Raw genomic sequence first — 18,359 nt, 5'->3', positions numbered from 1 at the left:
CGCTCGAAAATTGCAAATTTCACGGGGACCTCAATTTTTAAACACCAAATTTCAAGCAAATTTCGCGGAACGTGAAAAAAATTAAAATAACTCTCAAAATTTTACGTTTAAATCACAGAAACTACTTTTTCTGCTTGATTTTATATTATTTTTCAATAAACTAAAAAAAAATTCACTAAATTTGAACGTGATAAAAAAAATCTCCTTATTTTCTAAAAAAAAAAACCTCCACCTAGTTTAGGGATGAGCTCTATATATATTTTGAACCAAATTTAAGGCATACGTATGCTCATTTACTGAACTGCTTTTTTAATATTCGACTAATAAAGCTAAAAAATGTTCGCTGCTTTGCTTCTGTTTTATCAATTTACATTTTATTTCAAAGAATTTCATATCAAAGCAAGATTTAACAATCTTGTCCAAATAATTTGATTTTTCTGCAACGTTTAGCCCATTAAACATAATTTTTAAGATTTCATCTCACTTTAAAAAAATTAAAATCAATAATCAAAAATAATATAATTTGCAACGGAAACGATTTTTTTTTCAAAATGAGAACAGAAAACAAAAAAGTATTTTAGAACTTTCACGGGAATCATCCACCCAAATAATCAAATATCGTTAAAATTAAACTCAAAAAAAAAATCTGAAATGTTTTTAAAATGTGGTTTCAAAGATAAAAAATCCAGAGTTTTATTATCCCTATAAACATTTGAAACATAATAGCTTATTGGACCTTTAAAAAAAAATTAAAAAAAACTTTTCATATTATTATGAATAAAACCAAGCTTGATTATTTTAATTTCTTTTGAAACTATACCTTTCAAATAAAAAAAGCAGTAAAATTATTATTACAGCGAATGAAAATATTACTAAATTTAGTTAGTTTATAAGAAAACAGAAAAATCTGAACAATTCTTCAAATTGTTCATACCAACCTATTGAATTGAAAACTAATAAAATTTAGTTAAATAATCTTTATGGATGTAATTTTTATTATGTTACTATTTGAAAATAAATATTTGAGAAAATTGATAAATTTCACGAATTTCACGCCGTCTACGAAAATCACTAACCCTAGATCAGTAATTAAACCAGGATATTCAACCATTTAATTCTACAGTAGTTCATAAGATTATTTTTATTCCTATTTGAGTTTGATAAATTATTTTGAGATAAATCGTTACAGTTTCACACAAACATAAAATTTCACGGGATTTCACGGAAAAAGCCTAATTTCGCGGATTTCACGCTGTCCGCGAAATCGTGAAATTTCACTAACCCTACTGATGGGCTACATATTTCAGAGTGTAAAATCACATAAAATAATGCAATATTTATTTTACACCCAGGCCTTTTACATGCAGCTGGATTACTACTTTTTTAGCTGTGTATTTAGGATATTACTTCTAGCCGTGGATTGTTGCAAAAACGGATGCCTAATGTTTGCTAGTCCTATGTCAATTGACTCACATCCACTGACTGGAAATTTTCTTTTTTCGTATTGTAAAATTATATTGGTAGCGCAAGAATGACGAGCGATTCTAATTTTGAATGTAAGAACAACTGGTCAAAATATGACGTTCATACTGGATAACAGAAGTCCTTCATTTGAGGGTATAGTGACAGCCGGACCCTAAGATGACAGATTTCGTGAGTTGCGCGTAATCACCGACAGATGGCCACTGGGCCTCGCCGGAGTCCGCCCATTAAATACGCAACTCAAAATTTGCATGGGAAACTTTTTTTTCATGACGGTTTTCGCGGCACGTTCATTTCAACTGTTCTAGACTAATATTTGAACGTGGCGTATCTCTAAACAAGTTTTTTTTAAGAAAATGATTCCAGACTTATTTTGTCGTTTTACACCGAAACAAGGCAAAAACAATATTTATATAAACTATTCGCCATATTCAAAAGTTTGGCTAGATAATATCGAAGGCCGCCATCTTAGGCCCACTGGGCCCACAAAAAGGGGTACGCTCAGTTTGTATGGGAGCTGTCAACATGCTCCCGGGCTGATAGTGCACGAACAGTGCATGGAGCAGCCGTGGCTGACTGGTTACGGTTTTCGCTTTGAAAGCGAATGATCCTGGGTTCGATTCCCATCTGCTCTAAACGAGAAAATTAAGGAAATATGAAATTTTGAAACTCTAAAAATGAACGAAAAATCAAAGTCACTCGAACCGGGGTTCAATCCCCCGTTCTTTGGATTGGTAGAATTAGGAATACTATTACTACAAACTATATACATGATGGGCCTTTGTCCATTTGACAAGAGCTCAAGAACAAAAAAAAATGGAAACAACTCAATTTGTATGAAGCGACCGCGTGGTCCCGTTTGGTTGGTTGCACACACACACACACATACATAGTGCACGAACAGTGCATCATTGGTTGTAGCTTTCTACCATTATTTTTGAATTGTTGAATTATACTGTTGCCGCTGAAATTGCCGATGTGCTTACGAACTCGAAGATCTTAACGTAGGGTTAGGCGATGGTGAGCAACGGTCTATATCTTGGTGAGCGATAGCGAATAAGAAGAGTTAACGCACAAGAATAGTAGGCGAGTAATTTGATATTCTGTTTAATCTCAGTTAAAGCCGACTTATTCTGAGATGTCCAATCAGGATAGTGCGTTTGAATTGTAGAAAAGTCAGTGAAAAGAATTCATGAGTAAGTTGGTGGGCGTAAACTGCAGGAGGAAAAATTAAGAATTATTTGTTACAGTTTTCGCAACGCACCAAATTGCTGCTCTAAGTTGGGAATGAAGTTGGGTTAGGAAACCTATTTTGTGAGTAAAATTATATCTAGTTTAACCAAATTACTAATGTTTAATAAACAGCTTTTAGCAATTAAGATCACTAAAATGAACGGTGTTTCTTGTTCGCTGAAAAGACGGCAAATCCAGCCCTCCCCCAACGTCAACACTAAAAGAAAATAGATCCGATCAAGATGCCGATCGCGAACAGCCTGGAATTTCCCTGCCGGAGATGCGGTACACCGGATGTGTACACGATGTGGAGCTACTGTCGATGCCGGTCGGGGTTGCCCGACGCAAACGCTACCAGGAACGCCAGTTTGCCAAGCGGTTCGACCAAAATTAGCCACCAGTATCGCCAAGAATGCAGGGAAGTTTACGCGGCACGACTTCAACAGTTACGCCAGGATCAACTTGCTGCCCAGGAGGCGTTGGCCACGAAGCAGCGAGAATGGCTTGAGATACAGGCGCGGATTAAACGGGACTACCAAATCGCCAAAGCGGAGCTGCAGCAGAAGGTAGAGGAGTGTGAAAACTCCTTTCGATTACGGGAAGAGCAGATTATGAGTTCGGGACGTTTTGAGGTTAGAGGCACGATTACACAGCAGAGTGCGGAGAATAAGAAGGAGGATGAGCAGCATCGGGTACTATTTTGTGAGTCTTCCAACTCGACGGTGGAGGCAACGAAGACAACAGTACAATCGGGTCAGGACAACCCAATCGGTTCGACATCTGGAGTAGGTGCCGGGGTGGATAGCAACAAGCCATCAGCCGGCAAATCCACTTCAGTAAGGACGTTTGCTGGTGTGTCCCGAAATGACGCGGATTGGATGTCATCGTTGGGAGAAACTACATGTCGAGGCTGGGAAGCAGCAAAACTGCCGTCAGCTCACTACCGTTCACACTCACACCTACTGTACAAACGTGTGTAAACGACAACAACACTCACAAATCTATCAGCAGTTCTTGTCTTTTTGTAAACGAGCCCAGTTTGTCGAGAAACAAAAGATCTGCGAGCAAAACAAACGTCGTTGAGAGTTGTTTACAAGATGTGGCAGCACAGCTGGGGGTGGAATTCGGTGGGTTGGTGTCGTCGAAGAAACTCGTTCAGGATCAGCTGATGGTGAATCGGGAATCTGGACAGCAGAAACTCAGTTATCAACAGGAGCAGCGATCGATTCCAGAACGAGCGTTTCAGAACCGGGACACGCAGCGTTTGTCGGAACGACGAAACCAACAAGTACCACCTCTGCAAGATACTGGATCGCCGCTTGTCGTTTGTTCGATGACGCAGCGAGGGCGACTAAACCCGAAGGGCAAGTCTCACGATGAGCCAATGTTCATCTGCACGTCTATCACCATCGGTCGATGGAATGAATATTCCGGTGCAGAGAATTTTGAGAAAGAGAGAAAGCTGGTTGGACAACCAGGGCAGAATGAACGCCGAATGAGTTCATCAATGCAGCAGAAGGGGATGTGCGGAGTCTCGGCGACATGGCATGAACAACTTGACAAACTGTTCGTACTGAAAATCGTGTTGCCGAATTCCGAAACATGGGATAAAAGTATGTTTATCCATGGTACAAAGTGGTTCAGCGGTGTGACAGCTGGCAGAATGATGTTCCCACTGCAGCTGCAAGAAGGTGATCACAACAACCCAGGATACACGAAAGCCATCAATCAACAGTACTCACGGAAGTCGCAGTCGGTCGTGGAAGCGGTTGTGGTGCCAGAGGTACAGCATGAGATAGTGCGTTTGTGGTTCAACAAGAATGTTGACAGGAATCAAGTGGGAGTACCGATGACTGCTGTTTCACACTCGACTGCAAAGATCGGAGATGGTGAGCTGGGACGGTCTGGATCGTACCGTAGCAGAACTTTGCTGGGTCAGTTTCCTAGACAGAAAAAGATCCAGTGGTTCCAAATCGATCCCGGTGGGAAGTCATCGAGTGATGCAGGTTCTTCGAGTACCAGAGCAATGCAACTCGTAGGACAACTATCAGTAACATCGGCTGCTAGCACGAGAGGAGGTAACAGTGGACCGGAACGCTGGACCACTCTTACGGTCGGGGAAATGTTGCCGCTGAAATTGCCGATGTGCTTACGAACTCGAAGATCTTAACGTAGGGTTAGGCGATGGTTAGCAACGGTCTATATCTTGGTGAGCGATAGCGAATAAGAAGAGTTAACGCACAAGAATAGTAGGCGAGTAATTTGATATTCTGTTTAATCTCAGTTAAAGCCGACTTATTCTGAGATGTCCAATCAGGATAGTGCGTTTGAATTGTAGAAAAGTCAGTGAAAAGAATTCATGAGTAAGTTGGTGGGCGTAAACTGCAGGAGGAAAAATTAAGAATTATTTGTTACAGTTTTCGCAACGCACCAAATTGCTGCTCTAAGTTGGGAATGAAGTTGGGTTAGGAAACCTATTTTGTGAGTAAAATTATATCTAGTTTAACCAAATTACTAATGTTTAATAAACAGCTTTTAGCAATTAAGATCACTAAAATGAACGGTGTTTCTTGTTCGCTGAAAAGACGGCAAATCCAGCCCTCCCCCAACGTCAACATATACACTGATTTGACTTCTAATGAGTTTTAAGATTACCGAACAACGATATGACCGCCAAAAAACTGGGATTCCTATCCAGTATCCAGTATCCAGAGAGCACATAGCCATCAAAACAGATCGACAACAAATTTAGTTGGGCTAAGATCAAATTGGGTGTAAAGGCGTCGTCTTTTTAAATCCTTATTGAGAATTCCATGAAAAAAAAAAATCAAAATAATAAAAGTCTGCAATTTTAACTAGTTGAAAGTCCCGAAATTATCCCACAAATTAACGAAGCAAGCAAGGTACTCTTGGGTATTCCCCGACGACCGGGTTGCCAGCGTGTAACCAAGTACGTTATTAATTCAGTGCACTCATACTATCGCTTGTACCGCGCCAGCTGGCCTAGATGGTTGGACGGTACGTAAAGAATGCCCCTGTTATGGGAGCGCGGACCATTAACCGGGGAATGAGAAGGTCGTTCCAGAAGGAGGCGAAGGAGGCTTGCAGGCGCAATTGTGAGGAAATCGTTTTAATTCTTCTCGGCTAAGGAGGCTGCTGAAGTGTTGTGTTAGCCGACTAGGGAAAATGAATAGTTAATTAGGTGTAAAGTGGGGTTAGGTAGAGTATGAAGAAGCCCATTGCATATTTTTAAAGATTTACCTAACAGTTATTTCTGAGTAAGAAAAAGGCGGGATTAATCTCATCAAAAAAATATTCCAAGAGCTCCAAGCAACATGTATTTTTCTACATCCCTCTTCTACCTAACCCCCTCATAGCTTTTCATTGAGAAAATTTGAATGTCTCCTTTTCAATTTGAGTCTCCCTTCGCACATTTTCATTTGTTTCAATCAAGAGGAGCTTAAGCTGAGAGCCCTTTTACCTAAATTGGCGATGTTTTTCTATACAACGCTAACCAAGTACTTCTCACAAGTTGAATCCTTCTCTGTCGTCAAACTGAGCGCTTTTCATTCAGTTGTTTTTCATTGACTGCACCCAAAAAAACTGGTTCGGTCTTTCGCATCCCTCTTTCGTTTGCTCAATTAATTTCCGACAAGTAAAATCCGCGCAATAAATTCCCCCGCTGCGATTACAAACAGCGTTTGCCCATAAACAATCGCCACTCGTTTTTCGATCATATTTTTTCAAGGCCTCGCAAAATCGTGGAAAAAAGCGAAGCAAAAATTATGATTCACCGAGGCGGAAACCGAGGTGCAGTTTTTTTTTCTACCGCTCACCCACAAAAGCAAATAAAAATGACGAAACACAGGCTAGGATAATAAATCATGACAGTAAAAAAAAACGAACCCAAAGTTTAACGTTCGTGGGGAGGTGTCAGAAAGACTTTGGCTGAAAATGAAAAAAAGGCGTCGACTTGCGCGAATATAAAAAAAAACTTCTTCTTTGTTTGCAACACGTTTTAATTTTTTACACTTCTGATACGTTTGATAACTCCGGCGCAATGTTTTACACTGCTATTCTGTGTTTCTTATTCAATGATTCTTCATGACTTTTGTCTTCCTAATGGAAACGGAACAATTTAATTATTGTCATACTGCACAGTGGGTTTTCATTTTGTTTCCATTTTAAGTAAACAATATGCATACTTAAATAATAATTTAAACAGGTTTACTAAGCACAAATTTATTTCAGTTCAATTCGGGTTTATTGGTGAATAATCAAGATAAAATCAGTTCTTTTGCAATTCATAACAGAGTTTTGGAGTTCCTTTCAGCTGTGTGTTGCATTTTGGAACAATTATTTCTATAACTAAGGCACTAACAAGGGCAAGAAAAAATAAAAGAAAAAACTTGCTAAAACTGCAAAAGAAAGGGGAAAGCAAGAGAAAAAGCATATAACTAAATCACAGTATTTTATACTTTGTAGATGTGCTTGATCATTAGCTCCCCAAGGGCCAGAAATTGCTCCCTCTTGTTACGGCAGGTCCAAAACCGCCGTCATCATCTCCCCCGCGAGAGCAAAGAAACTTGTATTGGCGGGGAAAATTGTCGTAATTAATTTTCTATTTAATATTTGAAAATATTATATTTGTTCTATAAAACTTGGCTTGATTTTCACGCTTATTAAACAAGTTTGCCTAGTAAAAAATACGTTTAGCAGTATAACTCAACCTTCAAATAATTAAATGAAGACCACAGCAAATAAAATCCCATTCCTTGAGAAAAACGAGACCCCCCTTTCCTTCAAAGTGAGAGGAATTATTAGCTTTCCCGGAACGTGGTGAATGACAACCATCAACGGGATGACAAGTGACAATCACAATGTCATACCAGATCTTTTGCGTTCTACTGCTGGGAGATATTGAATTCAGGTGAAATGTTAAGGTGCGTTGAAATGGTTATGTATGGCAGAATTTTAATTTTTATCATACTCTCTTTTTTTATTTATTTTATGATAGCAGCCGTGGCTGACTGGTTATGGTATTCGCTTTGTAAGCGAATGGTCCTGGGTTCGATTCCCACCTGCTCCTAACGAGAAAGTATAGATAAAATAAATCTTAAAATTGTGAACATTAGGGTGGGTACGGATTTTGAAAAGTTCTCAGATCATGTTCTGGTGTGGTTCCCCTTGTAGGGCATACCCATTGGGACTCTCACGACAAATTTCAGCTCATTTGGTTGAAAAGTGGCTTGTCTCAAGCGGGTTCAAGTTTACACGGAAATTACTATGGGAAATTTTGAATTTTCATTCATTCGCTCCTACAGGCCTGGGGAAAACATGTAGAAACTTCTAGGATGGCCAAAAATAAGTGGAATCGTCTGGAGAACAACTTTTCCTAAGAGACCAGGTCGATTCGTTCAACCCCCATCGAGCTCAACGGCAATACATCCGGGGTTTTCGGAACCAACGGGTTTCCCCAGAAAAGCATCAAATTTTCCTTAGCATGCTATGAATGCTTGATGAAAACCGCGACGCCACGTGTCAAACAGCTACCACGTGATTGTAAAATTTGCACCATAACAGTTTTTTTTCTTATTTGGAGGTTCAGAATACAGCTGAATAGTATCCTGATCACCATGAATGATAATTCTATGGTTCAAAAAGTAATAAAAAGTATTTTTTATAGGCGATGCTAGTCCACGTGATAACTGTTTGACATGTGGCGTCGCGGTTTTCATCAAGCATTCATAGCATGCTAAGGAAAATTTGATGCTTTTCTGGGGAAAACCGTTGGTTCCGAAAACCCCGGATGTATTGCCGTTGAGCTCGATGGGGGTTGAACGAATCGACCTGGTCTCTTAGGAAAAGTTGTTCTCCAGACGATTCCGCTCATTTCTGGCCATCCTAGAAGTTTCTACATGTTTTACCCAGGCCTGTAGGAGCGAATGAATGAAAATTCAAAATTTCCCATAGTAATTTCCATGTAAACATGAACCCGCTTGAGACAAGCCACTTTTCAACCAAATGAGCTGAAATTTGGCGTGAGAGTCCCTTTGGGTATGCCCTACAAGGGGAACCACACCAGAACTTGATCTGAGAACTTTTCAAAATCCGTACCCACCCTAGTGAACATGAACGAAAAATCAAAGTCGCTTGATTCGAGGTTCGATCCCCTATCCTTTGGATCGGTAAGCAAAAATGCTAACCACTAGGCCATCGCGACTTGGATAGCTATATCTGGAATTAGGAATACTGGTACTACCAACTATATACGCGCTGGGTCCTTGTCCTTGGCGTTACATCGTGCTGCCATCTGGTTTTTTTTTAAGTGCAAGAGTGGAAAGGTGCTGAGTCATCGTCTAAAAATAGACGGCGTCCTATCTCGCCCAGCAAAATGAAGTCGATAAAGTAGTCGATTTCGATGAGATAAAGTGGAAAACGTGGTCTAAAAATAGCGACGCCATCCCCCTATTGAGTCCAAAACCTCCCTACAAACATCTATACCACTAAAGAGACGTAGGGGTCCTTGCGCTCTTTAGATAGGTGTTTACTAACGATCCTTCCAGTCCTTGAGGATAGCTTGGACCCGGCCTGGACCCCCTTATGCCCTGGGTTGTATTACACACTCATCAAAAGATGAAGACATGGTATCTCCCGTGTTGGATTATTGTTCCGGATGAGGGTCTAATACAGTCATACCAAACAGTGGGATAAGCGTTGTGGAGCCTTCCGGTGGTGGGGCGTCCTCCAAATGCTAATGCTAATGCTAACCTGGAAATTTCTAAAAAGTTGGCATTTGATGTCCTCTACAACATATCAAAAAATTAAAAATAGTGTTTTTTTTTGCAAATCAAGTTTTAGTGACAAAAAGTTAAATAAAAAACCACCAAAAATTTTTTTAACCGTGTATCATTTTTTGCCTTCCTCACCTCACTGAGGCAAGGCTATAAAATCACTCAAAAAATGAACTTCTTAAATACGACTCCTAGATATACCTTCACGTATACCTATCGACTCAGAATGAAATTCTGAACAAATGTCTGTGGGGATGTGTGTAGACATGATTTTTTTTCCACACGATTATCTCAGAACTGGCTGTACCGATTTTGGCCGGATCCGCCTTATTCTGTTCGTTTTGGGGTTCCCTAAGACCCTATAAAATTTTATTCTGTTTAGTGAAGTACTTTTAAAGCTATGCCAAGAAAAAGTTTTTTTGTAACTACAAAAAAGGGTGATTTTTGCATATCCTCAAAGGCCGGGCCTTTTTGCTTTTATAGAGCTTTATGACGTTTCGCCTACGCACACTAGTGCACCATTTGGTTTTGCTGCCTGACAAAATTTAACCTCACTTTATTTTCGTATACATACACGCAATACATACGCACATAGATTACTCTATTGACTTTTTGACCACGCGGGGGATTGGCAGCCACACCCCCTTGCATGCGTATCGCCCGGTTGCCACATCGCATAAGCAGTGTCTGCGTCTCTTCTGGAAAAAATCTGTATTAATTATGTTGCTGCATCATTTTGTCTCGACAAAAATTTACACGAACTTTTTACTGAAATATATAGCTCATGAGACTTTTCACCTTTATTTTGAAGAGTTGGTAAAAAAAGAATTAAAAATTGCTGTTCAAGTAAAATCAATAATTAAAAAAAAACAAATGAAAAGAACTCTTAAATTAATTCGTAAATACCACCTAAAATACAACATGAATGCAAGGAAGGCACCAACCACCTTAAGGTGGATTAAGTAACGTTTTTTCCAGTGTAGTCCATATCCAAACCTACAACTTTGCCCAAGACACCAAGTCGATCAAAAAATTCCTTCAAAAGATACAGATTTTTGGATTTTCATACATCATTTTTGTATGACCAGCTGCCAAATTTGTATGGAAAATTATATGGACAAACTAATGATGCAAAATGGCTTCTTTGGGCATACCAAAGGCAACGAAAAAGTTTCAGTCGGATTAAAAAATACAAAAATTAAAATTTAAGAAAAAAGACAGATTTCGTAGAGAATTGCTCCACTTCTTTTCCATGCTCAGTATGATTTCATATCAGTCATATGCAATTCGTATTTTTCTATTTATCTTCGTATTTTATTTATCTTCGAACAACTGCACTAGTGTGATGTCAAAGTGACTGAATAAATAAATTGAATTTTAATCTTTTCAGCAGATTTCAGTATGAAATAACCATATTTAGAATTGAAATCTCATTTTTTTCCTTTAGAACCTAATCCAGCAGTATCATTTCCTAACCGTTTTAAATCCAAAATCGCTGAAAAATCTTTTCTAAACGAAAAGCATATCCCTCAACACCCATTGATCTCCCACCCCGCCCACTTAAGTGGCACCAAAATTCACATCTGATTAAAAGTTTTTGCCTCCAGAAATCGCACAGAAAACGCCAAGCTTTCGCGTGTGAACTTGTGAAATTTTAACGAGTTTCTGCCACCCACCACAAACAGCTTTCGCGAGTGGCAACAGTATGGTTTCTCTGTTTTTCTTTCCGCTTTTCCCTCCCCTCCCAGCGCCACCCCCCAAAAACATTCGAAAAAAAAAATCGAAAGCTAACCTTCCTCGTCTGCGTGAAATTGCGAGCGGAGCGTTTTTATCCCGAAGGGATGTAAATCAACCAGAAGTTGGTCGATTCAGGATCAGCTTGGAAGTTCGGTTTGGGGTTTGGTTTGAGTTTTTTTTTTTAGTTTGAACCACCGCATTTGTTTGGGTTTGATTTATTGTGACTTTTTTGGGGCGTGGGTTACGTTTCAGTGTTTTCGGTTTGGATCATTGTTCGCTTATCAATTTATTGGTTTTTTTTTCCTGGGGGAAGAGAAATTTATCGGTGCAGGGAAAGTGGGTCATGATTAAAATATTACAACTGCCCAAGGCTCAATTGAAACAGTTTTTTTTTTCGATAACCGGTAGATGTGCAGTTAGAAAGATTCTCATATCAGGGTTAGATGGAAAAGTAAAATCAACCCAATGAATCTGATCAAACCCATTGCGCTCCCATGAACTGGGTAATCATTTTTAAGAAGATATTCACAATCTCAATCAATTATTTCTTCGCATCGGAGTTAATAAATCTGATATTCTTACGCACCACAAATAAAAACACCATCAGATTCCACACATAATTCATTACAATTTATGGCGACACATGGCCATCAAGGGAGGAGAAAATACTGCACAACATGCGACCAATCGAAAACAAACCTGGCGCTGATAAATGATGATTTATTTGATTACATCCGCACACACACACACATATCCCTTTTCATGGAAGTTTCACCCTGAAACAACAATATCAAACCGAATTGCTGCCGACAACGACGACGACGACGCCCATTACCCACCAAATTTCGGGAAAACATGCTGATGATCATAACCATAATAGAGCGGTTTATGGCGGAGCACGAAAATGCGTATTATTTAGTGTCTGGCTGTGACTGTTGGCTGTTTGTTGGGAATGCGAACTCACTTCTTTACCGCCCACCCTACTTCAACAGGTTCTATTAGTTTCGAGAATGACAAATGATACAAGTTTCATTGGGAACATAGAGTATGTTGATGCATATATTTGGGGAAAGTGATCGCTTGATTACTTGAGCTTGAACTTTATCTATGTCTGTCTTTATGATGCAAAAAATGAGTTTTTGCAATTCCGTCGTGAAACTACTCTTTTTTCCTGTCATTCTCGAGACACGAAAGGCCTTCTTTTCTTTACCAAAAATAACAGAATGGAAAATTAATACCGTAAACCGGGGTGACTTTGATAGGATTTCAATTTGTTTTTAGAATATTTTCCAACAGGTAAGGTTTTTCTCAAGATTATTATTTTTAAAACATGTACTGGGGTAGGCCACACAAAGTCCATGCACTATTTTGGAAAAAAAAGTTTTTTCAATAGTGTTTAGAAAAATAGTTACGTTAAAAATTCTTGGTTTTAATTCCGGGGTGACTTTGATAGTCATAGTTTTTCTTGTTAAAATCATATTTAAGATGTTCAAACTTTATTTGTACGTTAAATGTACCATCACTAAAGTAGCTGATATAGTTTGTAAGAACAAAAATCAATGTTTATATTAAGTTAACTAAGTTTATAAGCTTTTTAACAAAATACATATAAATTTTAGGTAAAATTGTAAAAAGTCGGAATTTTGCCTGAAATTTGTTAAAAATAGTTTTGTTTATAAAATTATCGATTCATATTGCATTTTAAACTGAATTCGAAGCACGAATCACAAGTTTTCACATTTTACATGAAATTTTTTCAACTGAATTTGCCTATAAATTTAGAGATTTTTTTTAATTGTGTTTCAAAAACACATATTATTTATTATTTACAAACTTATTTAACTTTCTCCTAGTGGAAAATTGTCCAAAGAATCCGAAAATGCATTCCGTTTTCCGATTAAAAATCATGTTCATTGGGAAAATCATGACACTTTGAGAAGTTTAAAATAATGACTTTCATCCACATTTTCTCAACTATAGTTAACTTACTTTATAAACTTTTCAAAAATGTATGAAAAGTTCTTCATGAGGTACTTTGAACACTTCTCTACCACGGTCAGTATGTTTCTGAACCATTCCTTACGTATTTTAATTGTACTCATCATTTTGCGGAAAAATCGCAAACCTATCAAAGTCACCCCGGCTATCAAAGTCACCCCGTTTTACGGTACATTTCAAAACCAGAGCTGAAAAGTTCTACTTCTCGGCACTGAAATGGGTGCTGAAAAGTTCAACACATGGATGTATTAATTCGAATTCCCGGACGCTTCAAAACCGGGCACCTTATCTTGTTTTATCAATTATTTGGATATAAGTCCGTATAATTATTGTCAAAATAATGTTATTTGATGAATTCTAACATCAACTTTCATTTCAAATATGTTTGGACGCTGTAGCCAAAGCTAAAACAATTAAATTACATAAAAACTTGAGTTTACCAAAACTGTGAAACATTTCGCTGAAATATTTCAAAGGCGTTCGAAGCACCGGGAGGGCAAAGGAGAAATTTATGGTACTGATTTCTTTAAATTCTTGCAATTTATTATACAAAATATCAATTGTTTTAATGTAAACAGCTTATTTGAGACCTTCACTTAAATTTCAGTTCAAATGCCAAATATAAAATTTAAAAAAAAAACTAACTTAATCCACCTATGTGGTTGATGCCTTCCTCACTTTTTACCAAAAATGGTTTGGACATAGCTTTCAGCTTTTTTTTAGATCCAGAAAAATAAGTACACAGATATAACATAAGTGGTCATAACTCTAGACAGGGTTGCCAGATTATCAATGTTGTGGACTCATTGGAAAGGTCTCTCGATTACCTAACCAACGATGGGTCGGCACGGCGTGTTTTCTAGAACAATCATATCAGGAAAAAATAGTCATCGCTTCTTTCAAATGTGTCTTATAAGAAATTTTCTTAGCTTTCCAATGCTACTAAGAGAGAAATGTTTCATCGAAAAATTTATGAGATATCTTCATTTTATGTTTTTGTTTAAAAATCCTTCATCATTTATTGAAAACTTTTTATTAACAGTTCAGCAAACTAGTTAAATGATGTGTTTTATGTGTAATTTACTCATCAAAATAGAAACAAATTTGTAGAATGTTGCAAATCGCTAAACATTTTTAAAATTATATTTTAACTGAATTTTGAATGTTTGTGGAATTTATTTTGTAATTAGAATTAAAAAAAACTACAATTAATAGATTATGACAAAATGTTTGTGATCATATATCACGTGTCTGCTCTGATTTAGCTGATACAACCAAATTTTTTGCAGGTGTAAGATTGTTATTGCATTTATATCAATAAAGAAATGTCACCATGATTTAACCATTAACCAGGAACATAGATACAAAACATGATTTAAAATCGGAAATGTACTACAAATTACTGTTGCATGCTTCAAAAGTCATAATTTCATTGGTATAAAGTAATTATATTTTTTTTTACTGTTGAAAGCATCATTTGTGATGCATTTTGTGTGACAAATTTTGTGTTTCATCTGAGAATGTTCAAAACACCTTCATAAACATTTGCCTCCATTAGAAGCTATTTGAACAAAACTCAAGAAACTTGTAAAACGTTTTTAAGGCGAAGCCGTTGATCATTTTCGAAGAAAATTGATCATCACTGTAAAATATTCTGTATTAAATTCAATTTTTTCGAATTTCTACACCAAAATTAATCAGCATGTGTCGAATGTTGCCATCTTGAAGCCACTGAAGGAATTTTTGATCTAAATCAAATGTGTTTCAAAATTTATATAATATTGTGCTACAATCATTAACGCCCTAGTTGGCAATCATTGATGAATGACGATTTCTATTACTTTGCAAGGAATGGGATAATCGTTACCAAAAGGAATCAGCATGTGTAGGGCACTATTCTAAACAACTTGTAGAAGGAATTTTGTCCAAATATTGATAGGGGCGCCAAATTTATATCTTTAAACGAAAAATCATGACAATGATGGAAGTCTTCACGTTAAAACAGATAAGACTTCTACAACATTGCTGATTACTTGATCATTTTATACAAAAAAAAATCTTTCATACTCAAGAAAAGTATTTCTCCTGAAACACTACACAGTAATTTGTAGTTCAATTTCAAGTAAATTACATGTTTTGGTATCCATGCAACTGGTTTATGTTTGGTTAAGGAAATATGATATTTATTCATAAAAATCTAAATAGCCTTAACAATCTCAAACCTGCAAAAATTTCGATTGTATCAGCTTAATCCAAGATAAATCAGAGCAGATGGCTGATATTTGTACACAAATTTGTAATAATCTTTCAATTCTTGTAAAAATATATTTAAATACGGTTTTCTGATTTTAATTTCTGAATAAATCCCGCATATTCAGAAACTCAATTAAAACTTAATTTTTGAAATATTTAGCAAGGTTGCAATTTTACAAAGTTATTTCTTGTCTTATTTAGCACATTTTGATGAGTAAATGACACATATAACACGGCATTTGACAATTTAAAAACAAAAACCTAAAATAAAGATATCTCAGAAATTTCTAGATGAAACATTTCGCTATTAGAAGCATTGGAAAGCTGAGAAAATTTCCTATAAGACACATTTGAAAGTAGCGATGACTATTTTTTCTCCTTAAGGTTGCCCAGAAAACACACCGTGTCGGGTTATGGATCCGCACATCGTTTGCATACATTTAATTGAGATCCGGCTTCAAAAAAGAACATAAATATCACTGAAGTGGTCATAACTCGAGACAGGGTTGTCAGATCTTCAATGTTATATGCATATTAATGAGATCCGGATATATGTGAAAACACATTTTTATACACAACTTTTGAACTAGTTATCGAAACTTCAAACAATTCAATAGCGATGTATGGCACTTTATACCAAGTCGATAGAAACTGGTTTGGTCAAAATCGGTTTAGCCAGTGCTGAGAAAACTCAGTGACATTTGTTCAGTTTTCGATTCATGTATACAGAAGGTGGGTCTTGGAGCTTTTAGTAAATAGTTCATTTTTAGAGTAGGATTATAGCCTTACCTCAGTGAGGAAGGCAAAAATCACTGTTTAAAAACTTTCATGGGGACGCATGGTACCTCTGAAAGTGATTTTGAATCCAAATAGTACCGTGCACCTCCACAAAATGATAATTTTCCAGAGCGATTCCGCTCAACCCAATCCAACAATTCATCATGCCTCTCAAGGTTCTGCAAGGTCGCCATCGATCAACATGTGCGCCAAACGTGCGACATTCCCAGGCACAACTAGCACAATAATCCAACCCGCCCACACACGTGTGATTAATCACGTCTTTTGTCTTTCTCTCTCTCTCTCTCTTCCCCCACCAGGAAAACCGTTCAGCTCGTCATCATTGAGGAGGGCAGCTACGAGAAGGATGTACTGCTTTACGTGAACCTCGGCGAGCCCCAGCAGGTTGGAGGTAAATCCTGGCCGGCGAGTGGCGGATGAAACCCGCCGGGCAACACTGACATCAAACTTTACTTTATGTTTCTTTAGTTGTTGTAGTTTACAGATGAAAAGTAGTTGTCACTCTTCTCTTAGTGTAGCTGGTTGCCGCCAATCGAGGCGGCGTTCTATCTAACCGAAGATTTTTTTGATTTGAGTTTTGTATTTTGTCGTACCGGTATAATTTTAATCAAATTAATATTTTTGTTTTGAATTTTCCCCCTTTTGGAGTAGATGTATCGTTGCCACTATGTTTCTCTATTTTTGTTGTATTAATCTTTTGTTTGCTCTTATTTTAGCACATCTTTTTTCATAAATTGGCAGCACTGAATTCAGATTGTAGCTTCTAGCAGATCACAACAAAGTGTGCTGTGGGAAAGTAGACAGCAGGCATTGTCATTTTTATTTTCTTTTATTGGTAGACAAGCTGAACCAACAATCGTGCAGATCAGCAATGACAATACCGTGTGCTTTTTTGTTTGTAGCAAGCCCCTATTGTCACAAGCTGTTTCCATAGGCAACTTTCGTAACCCTTATTTGAATTCCAATCTTTGCAATAAAAAAAAGCAGCAGCAGTAGCGCGGTGACAATGTAACATCAGGCAAATTGGAGATTTTCGATAGTGGATGCTGAAAATGAGCATGCCCTGAAAATAAAAACTCACCTGGCGCTGAAAAAGGATCAAGGAGCGGCTGGTGGCTTGTTACAATTGAAACTGTTTCTATTATACGGGATGCGCTAACATGCTTTCGTGAACCGGCAGTGGCCTAATAGTGCGACTTTCATCTAACTAGCGGAAGGTTTCAGAATCAAGCAGCAACCCAAAATTCAAAAAAATCCTTAAAACCCCTTGCGAATGAACAAATTAACACTACTTAGTTTTTCAATGCTAAAATTTCAGATTTTTTCGATTGAAATACTTTACTAGGCAAATGTATTGACGATTTAAAGAATTAATTTAAAAAAAATTGAAAAAAAAAAAACAAAAAACTCTCAAATTTCTTTGACCCATGAAAACACAAACAAACCATAAGTTTTCCTTGGGCTTAACATTTTGCGATGGATCAACTAAATAATCGAGCTGCGAACCAAATTATTCAAAATTAATTGAACTCTCTACAACCAAACCTCGCCTTTAGACGGGCTTCCATTTTAAAAAAATGCCAAAATAGTAGTTTATGCAACAAGTTGCAAAAAGAGGATTTTTTCAGCACGAGTCGTACATTTATCCAACTAGGTTCACCGATTCACAACATTTTTTGCAATTCCAAAAAACACACACTGAGTGAAATTTTATGTCAAATTTTCATGTATTTTGTCAATAAATCGTTTAAATCAAAAAAATGTTGAAAAGCGTTACTTTTCGAACCAGTGCTGAAAACTTCAACTTTTCAGCACCCATTTGAGTGCTGAAAAGAAGAACTTTTCAGCATTTATTTTGAAAAGTGTTGCTATTCGATTCTGTTATTTTTGGTACAGAAAAGTAGGCTATTTCGTCGTTCAAGAATGACAGGAAAAGTAAGTAGATTCACGACGGAATTGCAAAAATCAATTTTTCATCCAGTTTTCGATCTTTTAAAAGCATTGGAAAGAAGAACTCTTAAGATTTTAGAAAATTTCTGGAGCGACCTTTCATTACTCGCGTTT

The 18,359-nt window shown here is 37.3% G+C and overlaps 2 protein-coding genes across 19 annotated transcripts in view; both read left to right on the top strand.

Moving 5' to 3' along the window:
• The window catches only part of LOC6037489 (sodium/calcium exchanger 1), a 270,881-nt gene that overhangs the window by 173,659 nt on the left and 78,863 nt on the right, over positions 1-18,359 (top strand). For all 15 annotated transcript variants that reach the window (XM_038249777.1, XM_038249774.1, XM_038249775.1 and 12 more), the window contains one exon: positions 16,595-16,686. In XM_038249777.1, coding sequence (XP_038105705.1) covers positions 16,595-16,686 — 92 coding nt within the window. The remainder of the gene's footprint in view (positions 1-16,594; positions 16,687-18,359) is intronic.
• On the top strand, positions 2,445-5,335 carry LOC119765584. Of its 4 annotated transcripts, none has more exons than XM_038249782.1 (4): positions 2,445-2,678; positions 2,733-2,796; positions 2,848-5,196; positions 5,248-5,335. In XM_038249782.1, the coding sequence occupies exon 3, from the start codon at positions 3,617-3,619 to the stop codon at positions 4,883-4,885; it is 1,269 nt and encodes a 422-aa protein (XP_038105710.1). In that variant the 5' UTR covers positions 2,445-2,678; positions 2,733-2,796; positions 2,848-3,616; the 3' UTR covers positions 4,886-5,196; positions 5,248-5,335. The 4 variants fall into 4 exon arrangements, with proteins under 4 accessions (XP_038105710.1, XP_038105709.1, XP_038105711.1 ...); XM_038249781.1 differs by having other exon boundaries at positions 2,445-2,796; positions 2,848-5,078; positions 5,133-5,196; XM_038249783.1 differs by having other exon boundaries at positions 2,445-2,796.

This window comes from Culex quinquefasciatus, chromosome 1 (genome assembly GCF_015732765.1).
Source record: "Culex quinquefasciatus strain JHB chromosome 1, VPISU_Cqui_1.0_pri_paternal, whole genome shotgun sequence".
NCBI classification, from domain to species: Eukaryota; Metazoa; Arthropoda; class Insecta; order Diptera; family Culicidae; genus Culex; species Culex quinquefasciatus.
The sequence above is the reverse complement of the archived record's forward strand: the minus strand, read 5'-3'. Positions and strand labels throughout refer to the sequence as shown.

What these genes read in the sequence shown, in the direction of transcription:
- LOC119765584 (XM_038249782.1), top strand. Translation starts at nt 3,617, where the DNA reads ATGTCGAGGCTGGGAAGCAGCAAAACTGCCGTCAGCTCACTACCGTTC.